Below are 9,630 nucleotides of genomic sequence, written 5' to 3' on the forward strand. Positions count from 1 at the left end.
ACCTACTAAAAACAATTAAAAATGGAAGCGATCAGTAAATGCCCGCTCATTTAAGTGGTTATTATTCATAGTATTATTGTCACTATTATTACTGCATTATTCACTTATTATAGGTAATGCAGGTGTTGTGTCTCCACATTCTCTCTATTCAGTACATGTGGGTGTGGAGCGTTCATAAGCAACAACACGTAAAATGAGTTAATGGGTTAATTTCCAGGGTCTATATCTGTACTATCCAGGCATCGCAACCTCTTCTGCGCGTAAAGGTCCCCGTGTGGTAAAGCACACTTAGCTTCCTGTATAGCTGCTGGTTAACGGTAAACACACGAGCTGCTGGCGAGGGGTAAAAGCGCTTCCATAACATAAACCGGTGTCTCTTTAAAAAAAACTGAAGTTTCTTGTTGTATTCTGGAATGAGGTCAGACACGAGGCTCCTCATTGCACGCGCTGATTATTATTAGATTCCATTTTGGGCCAATCAGCGGCGAGGGGCGTGGCTTCGGCGCAAAGGCAGGGTAGTGACAGACTCCCATTGGTGGATTTTTATCGCCGTTGTAGCTCGTGAGGAAGTATAAATACCAGCAAGTGGGACCGAGACTGGAGGGCTGCTTGAAACTCGGTCTACAGATGGAAGGTGGAACTGTGTAACTCCAGGTGTCTTTTTCTCCTCCCCAGCACGCATGGCTTTTGAGTCTGAGAAGAGGGAACGGAGCTGATGCAGAGAAAAGCACTCGCGTCTCACACACCGCAGGCTTTGGGAGCTCTTTTTTTTTGGGAAGTTGCCCGAGCGCACAGACTATGTTCAGCCTGCACACGGCTGACTTGACTTTATAACACAGAGGCGAGAGACTGAGGAGGCGCAGACAACAGTGCACTCAGCGGAGAGTGCGGCTGTGCTGTCTGTGTCTTTTTTATTATCACCTCCTGGAAACTGGAAAGTAAACTGCTTTTTGTTTTTGTTTTCACACATCCAGCCTTTTAAGGCTACACGGGACTGAACGGTTCCGAGTTTACTGCGCATCCCGGGAGTGAATTGTTATATATATTTTTTAAACTGAAGAGGGGGAGAAAAAGAGCTGAGTTTGCTTTTAAAGTGAATCGCAGGACCAAGGAGAGCGAGTACGCTGCTCTCCCTCCCCGTGCGTGTAGCTGGGCGGCATGGTGCAGAAAATGAGCCACGCGGAGAGCACCGCCGAGGCGCTCTCCTTTTTCGCCGGAGATTCCAGCTCCGACTCCGGGGCGTGCATGGACCTGGACCCGGCCGCGTCGCCCCTCTCCCCGGGCTCCGCGGCTTCTTCGACCGCCGGGGACAAGCTGGGGGAGAACCCCGCGTGGTGCAAGACGCCCAGCGGCCACATCAAGCGGCCCATGAACGCGTTCATGGTGTGGTCGCAGATCGAGAGGAGGAAGATCATGGAGCAGTCCCCCGACATGCACAACGCAGAGATCTCCAAGAGGCTGGGGAAGCGGTGGAAGCTTCTCAGAGACAGCGACAAGATCCCCTTCATCCGAGAGGCGGAGCGTCTCCGGCTCAAGCACATGGCGGACTACCCCGACTACAAGTACCGCCCGAGGAAGAAGGTCAAATCGAGCGCCTCCAAGCCGGGCGGAAGCGGGGACAAGGGGGAGAAACTCAGCAGCAGCAGCTCAAGCAACACCAGCACGAAGACATCCTCCTCTTCCAGGAAGAATGGCTCCAAATCACCGAGCAGCAGCAAGTCCCACAAATCATTTTTCGGGAACAACAACAACAACAACAGCAGCAACAACAACAACAGCACCAAAGCATCACCGTTTGCCTCCGAGCACGCGCCGGAGCACCACCACAACTCTCTCTACAAGTCCAAGTCGGCCTCGTGCTCGGCGGCCAGGCTCATACCGGAGGGCAAGAAGCCCAAGCGGGTGTACGTCTTCGGGAGCAGCGGGGGCAACTTGAGCGTCAGCCCCGCCTCCTCCTCCTCCTCCTCCTCCTCCTCCGTGGTGGTCCCGGCCAGCCCCACGCTCAGCAGCTCGGCGGACTCGAGCGACCCGCTCAGCCTCAGCCTGTACGACGACGCGGCCAGCGGCAGGGGGGAGGGAGGCGACTCCCCCGGCGGCGGCGGCGGCGGCAGCGGCAGCAGCCCGGGCGGGTCTTCGGAGCGCAACGGGGGGCACACGTACAGCAGCAGCAGCAGTCGGCGGGCTTCCTCGCCGACTCCCTCCGGCTCCCACTCCTCCGCGTCGTCCCACTCGTCGGCCTCCCCCTCTTCCTCCTCCTCCTCCTCGTCTTCGGAGGACGACGAGGAGTTCGAGGACGACTTGCTCGACATCAACCCGAGCCCGAGCTACGACAGCATGTCGCTGGGCAGCTTCGGCTCCTCGGCGCTGGACAGGGACTTGGATTTGAACTTTGAGTCCGGCTCCGGCGGCTCTCACTTCGAGTTCCCCGACTACTGCACGCCCGAAGTCAGCGAAATGATCTCCGGGGACTGGCTGGAGTCCACCATCTCCAACTTGGTGTTCACGTACTGAGGCGGGCCAAACGCGGGAGGAGGAAGAAGAAGGAGAACAGACCCCGAGAGGTGATGTCCTGGGAGCTGAAATGTGACCACGCACGGAAACAGCCGTTCCTGTAAGAGTGGGCGTAATAGTTTGCGTTATAACGGGCCTACAACAGACTAGTAAACCCCGCACGCACGCACACACACACACACACACACTGAAACCAGCCCAGATACGCGAGAGCTGCACGTTCTTGGAGAGGCTGAACTTTCAAGCGAATGAGTTTGCCTACTTTTGCGCTTTTCCTGGGACGCGTGGACCGGAGACTCGCGTGAAAAGGGGGGGGGGGGGGGGGGAGAAAATGAAGGGACGCGCTCGGCTTCCTTGAACCGAGCGAAACGCTTTGAGTCCCAAAAACAGTTTGTGAACTCAACGACCTGAGCGCGGCTGATGCGCACGCGGCGCAGTCGACACGTAATCAGCGTGGTTGGTCGCTCTGTTTCTTTTTTTTTTTTTAAAGGGACATTTTCACAACTTTTTACCGATTGCAAAGTGAAGTTCACCACTAACAAGGTACAGAAATAGGACTGTCGTGCGGCATCTTTTTTTTAATTGTTGTGTGTCACCGAGAGGGATTTTTAATGAAACCGAGGTGGGTTGATGTTTTTTAAAAGTCGAATATTTTCTCAAAAGCAAAAAAAAAAACATGTTAAGCATGATAGCCTACTTTGTTCCTATCTTGTGCTGAGATTTTCTGTGGGATTGTCGAGCAGTTTAAAACTAGTATTAGGTTATTTAAATGGGTAGGTGGCGCTCGCTTTCGGTTCTTCTCTTTAAAATAAGAACATTGAAATAATCACCAGCTGTTGTAATTTCTCGAACTTCAGGATTCACACTCAGCTTCAAATCTGTGCTGAACTTTATACACGTGTTCTCTACTATTCAGGACCAAAATGATTTGATTTCAGATGATAGTTATAGAGAAATCCTCACCGATTTTTTTTTTCATCCTCTGAGCTTTGTTTTGTACATGTATTCAGATACCATTTTATATGGGATGTTGTATTTATATACTGGGCCAAGCATTTTTGACTTGATCATTTTTTTATTTCTTGTATACATGATCTAGTCCTCTTGTTTTCTTACACGGTTGTTTGTCAGTATGTCTGTCACATTTCCTTCTCAGGCGAAGGGCTAGAGTTTTCAAAACACAAAACCTTTTGATTTAATTTTATATTTAAATGGACACACTTTTTGGACACTTAAAAGAGAGGAAACAGTTTGATTATTTTCTCAGTGTATTTTTGTACAAATCTATATAGAAAACAGGGGAGGTCAACAATCGGTTTGTGTAGCCTGCTAATACAGCTGAATTGGATTTCCTAATGTTAGTACCCCGGCAGGCTGGTTTTCATGCTGCCTTCAAGTGACCATGGTAAGCTCGTTCCTATGACTTTGTGTCGCCTGTTCAGATGCTTTTTTTTAAAGACAACCAGCAAAACAGACCTTCTATCACTGTGGTGCCTATTGTTTGTTCTAAGAAATTAAAAGCACCAAGGTATTTTATACTTAAGTGACCTAACAAGAGGAGATAATATTACTCAGTTGTGTTAATGGTGTTTTAATCCACAAATCTGGCAAACTTTCTTCAACTTTTACCAGCACATACTGACAAGACTCCTTTGATGTCCAATCTCGACATAATCGTCAGTACGGGCATGATATAGTTAGAGGATACAATTACGATTTTTCCGACAGCACTTGAACGCAGCACCAGCCTTTGTATCTGCCTACCTTCTACGTTTACAGTGCCACTCTGCAGGCTCCTTAAAGATACAAGAATGCATTATTTCTAGAGGCTGCCCTGTGGACCATTTGGGTTTAACAGCGTAACCATCTAAAGCAGCCACTAGTTGTTGTTTTTTTGCATTTTCTTTCATATCACTTGCCTATGACAACAAATGAGGAGATTGTAGCTTTACATTTGACATATTTCTTGATGTTCTCATTAATTGATGTCACATTTGCCAATCAACTTCTGTATTGAACAGGCTATCAATAACAGCAAGCAAACAACAAGGATGATAACATCAAGCATATTCAAATTTCTGACTTGAGTTCCGCAACACCTACTTGTTCTGCGTTTCTCATTGTATTTGAATATATAATCTTTTGTACTTGTCAGCTAACTATTAGCTAATAATTGTTTTAGTATCTTTATGGCATGGTGAATAGCATTTGTATTTCAGATTCAGGTTAATAGCTGTTGTGTTTTTCAGAAAAAAAAGAAAAAATTAGGAAAAACGATGAAACGTGAACTCGGTCTTTGTATATTTGACTGTATCATAAAGCAAAAAGATTGTGTGTTTATGTACGTTGTTGCTATCGAGGACAGGCACTGTCTAGAACTGCTACCTTTTACACATCCTTACTTACATTTAAGGTGGTCAGTTCAGGACTGTTTTTTTATATATATATGAAAGCATTTTTTAAATATATTGACTTTATTTTTCATCCATCCTGTGCAATATGCTGTGTAGAATTATCATTTATTGTCTCTAATCATGCCATAAACAAAGGAACCACCCTTTTTTTGAGACTCAGAGAAAGGGGGGAACTCATGCCAGCTAAATTGTGTCCATTCACTGCCTGTCAGATTGTTGATATAAACTTGTGTACAGAACTTTTTCAAGGAAGGAAATAAATATCAGCTGGAACTGAAACTCTACAACTCTTTCTTGATTCTTTGTCTCTCTTTGACTTTTCCCAGTACATATAAAAGGATAGAATTAAAAGCAAGAACAAGGCCCATTGAAGCTATTAACTCAGAGCCAATCTACCTTTTAAATAACCATAAGTGGTTACCCTGTGTGAAGAGATATTGCAACAATAAACCACCTCATACTTTAAAGGGAAGCGCAGTAGGAAATCAAACTGAAACATCAACTAATTTGGTAATTTGTTGATTAAAAGTTGTTTAGTAAATATCTTCATCAATGGGAAAAGGACAGTTTTCAAAGTTTTCACAGTAGGAGAGAAGCTATTATCTGCAGCTATGGTCACTGTCTGCAAATCCGTCTGAAAACGTTTTTGTACACAACAATGTTTTCTACGAATGGCCCACAGATGGTCTTCCAAGGTTTTGGAAAGCTCACACACAGACATACATACACACACACACAAACACACACACTTTTATACAGCATTTTTATTCCAATTTTCAATGCAATAGGTAGGGCTGATTTTATAGCAGGGTCCCCCCCCCCTATGGTCTTGTAAAGCCTTTCGGAAGCTTACAACAGCACCCTGGAGCCAAGGAATAGATGCGTTTATATAGACTCAGGCGGAGCAAATCAATAAGATTATTTTAACCCTATCGTGACACATTGGATACATTTGAATGTTAAGCCCCCATTAGGCTTATGTACACTCCATCATGCATTCTGAATCCATCTTAGGGAGCGTTGATCTAAGACCTGGATGTGCTATACTGATGATTATAAGGCCATAAAACGTGGCATAGATCAGAACTATAGACAAATAGTAACACTTACAAACGTGAGGTACATTCATTAAAACCCACCTCGGATTACTTTATGGTTTTAACTTGTAGTGGTATCTTTAATAGACCAAACAAAAATACAAAATGATTAACATCATTACCATAACATGAATCTTTACAGGTGTACTACACAGACTTGCAGATTTTTTCTCTTTGATATTTTGCAAAATAATTACTGCTTAAAAGACGATCAACTGTAGAGAAAACCTACCGATGTAGATATGTATATCTGCACCCTTTGTCACATTCATCCCCTGGGTAATCTAAGTGCACAGAATCCACATGAAAGGCTAACCTGTATCAGCCAAACCCAAACGTATCAGCCGAGCTTCGGAGCAGTGGGCCACTATTAACACATTTGTACATTGTACAGATGGCGGATCCATTCACCTAGCGACCACAGTAAACAGGTTTTGCAGTGATGAAGATGAGCAATTTTGCCACCATCCCAGTACTAAGAGGACTGTTTCATCACCAAAGCGCTCCAGGAGTAAACAATTATGCTGCCTGTTTACGTTTGCTAAATTGCCTAAAATATATTCTAGCTAAAAAATAAAATGTTGCTCATTTACAATATTAATAAAATCATGAGCACATTTAAGGGTCACTTTTATTGGCTGAATGATAAGGAATAGCAGTAATAAAAGGCTGTTTATACATGAAGACACAATTATCAGTTCAAAGGGTAAATTTTCTTGGGCTTCATCCCAGGAAGACTGATTCCATTTTATTCCAGCCCGTTGTGCTGTATGCTGGCTGTCTGCTGTTCAGACAGTCATGTTTTCCCTTCCCCCTCTCCCAGACAGGCCCTTATTATAGGGGGAAGGGCTGGTTTAGGAGCAGTCAGCCAAGGGCCCTCCAGCATAGCTGATGAGCATGTCTGTCTGTCTACGTTATGTGTGGGACTGTGTGTGTGTGTGTGTTTGTGTGCGTGTGTGTGCATGTATGCATTTGGTTTAAATTCTACGGATAAAATGTAACCACATGACATGGCGATCTCTGTAGTAGGACCAGCCACTGTATCTCTGCCTCCCACAGATAGATATACACATATATATATATATATATATATTTCATTATTATTGTGGTATAAGACAACAAGCTGTGTACCAATGCAGTAAGAACCCTACAGCATGTTCTAGTTATGTGGGACTTCCTCGAAGCAATACATAGGCATGCATTGTGCTGCATGAATACCAGTGGTTGTTTCATGGAGTTATGCGTTTTCTCATGTTGTGATTAAATAATTAAATGAAGATAGCAAGACGTTAAAGACGTTTGCTTTCATAAAAAAAAGTGCTATATTATGCAATGAGAAAAACAGTATCATTTAAATGAGCACATGCCAAATTAGGTGATTGCTCATGTAGCGGCAGCGGCATCTATATGTTAAGTGTTCATAAAAACACGATTATCAGGTTAAGAGCTACATATACAATATTACGCCATAGGACCTATAGCCTCACGCCATGAGGTCTGATTCACATTAACAGACGGATAATGGGGAAGGAGATGGGTGCAAGAAATGAAACAGACAACACATTTGAATTCAACATTTAGTTACGAGTGTACGAGAAGCAGCCATGCTTGCTCTTGTGGAGGAAATACACTGAGTGTGCACTTGTGCATCATCCATAAGTGATCTTACGAAGTGGCTTCAACTAAGCCGTTGCAACATCAAACCAATAGGCAGATAGGTGCATTTGTTCCAGGCTTAATTGGGTGTTGGTGACTAACTGATTGTTCAAAGTAAACACTGTTGATATTGCTTTATTTTTATACCCACCATTTGTATCATTCATGGAGATGATATCTTAAGTGTGTGGTGCAAATTGTTCTAAAAGCTCCAGCACTTCCCTGTATGTGTGTGTATGTGTGTGTGTGTTAAACTCCTCTAAGCTGTATAGCCTGCTCAGTGTGCAGTCTCATGGCCGGCTCAGCTGACTCCGCGGTGGGAGACGTGCAGCAGGCAGCCGGAGCAGAGCGGACTGACTGCTGGAGTCAGTGGCCCAGTAAAACCACAGCAGGGAGGATAAGAGCCCCGCCGGAGGGGGGGCGAGAGAGGCATGACTGTATCTCTATGTCCTACTGTCTGTATAGGTAGCTGATCTGCGCTCAGGCAACGGGGGCTGGATGGTGGGGTGGATTAGTTGATAGTAGAGTATATTTCCCCTCACTGTTTTTTCCTTTAAAAAAACATGTACTATATATATTTTATTTCTTTTTCTTCCTTTTTGATATTGCATAACACCACGTGTTTGGCGTTTCTGTTGTTTTCAATTCACAGACTTGTTGAATTCATTTTTTATCATGCATGGCTATTAAAAGGAGGACACAGTGTTCTCTTGAGTGTTCTAGCCTCCACTTGACTGACTCTCCCAGATCTGAGATCTTCCTGTATGATTGTACTCTCCTGCAAACTGGAACTTCCCCCAAAACTGGAACTCACAGCGATGTTCCAGGTGGTTGTGACTGAGAGTAGTTTCTGTGTGCCTGTCTGCTGTGTGTCTGCCAAGAGACTAAATAACTAATCGGTTTGTGTGTGGGGTGTGTGTGTGTGTGTGTGCGCAGTATAAGAGGAGGGTGTGTGTGTGTGTGCGGTATAACAGGAGGGACTACATTTTGATCCGCCTGTTCTTGTGGATGTGGAAGTATAGTTCTACATGTACACAACAACATTAAGATCCCTTCCTTTTTTACCAAAACATTGGCAATTAACTATGTAATTAGCTGTGTTAAGGTGTTAATAGACTGAACTGATAATTAAAACTGAATAATATCACAAGTCTAGATAATAAAACTAACAAACTTGCATGCACATGGAATAAATCAACTGATTTGAATGTGTACTTAAATAAGGGGTGTAATATCAAGTAATTTAATAATAACAGTTTAATGCCAAAATATAACATTACATGTTTATTATATATATATATATATATATATATATATATATATATATATATATATATATATATATATATATATATATATATATATATAATAAACAAGATGTATGATCTTACAGGCCTTCTTTGATCTCAAATGATGCTCTTTATCCTTGTATGTGTTGCCATTAACTGAATGTATCCGCTACTCTGTGCATTAAATAACAACAATACCATTTTCGGTGCTGCTGCTCAAACACAACATATAGTCTCAGCCAATGGATCCAGGAAAGTTTGTTGACTGACTGACTGACTGACTGATGCTACACTTGACACTGAGTAAACAGTCTTCGTGTATTACTTAATAAGTGACGAAGCAAAGATTTTGACTGATTGTATCGTAAGTGGCCACTAGAATAAAAGAAGAGAGTGAGAGAGATATCTGAATAGGGGGAACATAAATAATACAATAATAAAATGAATGAAATAAAGACAAATACATATTTGAAAGCAGATACTTGACTCACTTAAAACAAATAAAAATAAAGTTAGTGGGTTTCAAAAAAATAAAAGAAACTAACCTGATCCCAAACGATTAACCGTCGTGCCTGTTTTAGTAACAACACACATCCACCGGCCGTCCACAGTGTTTTGCGCACATAGTTGTTTGACTTTGAGAGGGCGGGACTCTTTGGAGAG

General features: G+C 43.5%; 1 protein-coding gene across 1 annotated transcript; it reads left to right on the forward strand.

Annotated features, from left to right (window-relative positions):
• Positions 1–551: 551 nt before the first annotated feature.
• sox4b (SRY-box transcription factor 4b) lies at positions 552–5,209 on the forward strand. Its single transcript, XM_040165166.2, has one exon. The coding sequence runs from the start codon at positions 1,159–1,161 to the stop codon at positions 2,509–2,511; it is 1,353 nt and encodes a 450-aa protein (XP_040021100.2). The 5' UTR covers positions 552–1,158; the 3' UTR covers positions 2,512–5,209.
• Positions 5,210–9,630: the final 4,421 nt, after the last annotated feature.

Source organism: Gasterosteus aculeatus, chromosome 20 (genome assembly GCF_964276395.1).
Source record: "Gasterosteus aculeatus chromosome 20, fGasAcu3.hap1.1, whole genome shotgun sequence".
Taxonomy (NCBI): domain Eukaryota; kingdom Metazoa; phylum Chordata; class Actinopteri; order Perciformes; family Gasterosteidae; genus Gasterosteus; species Gasterosteus aculeatus.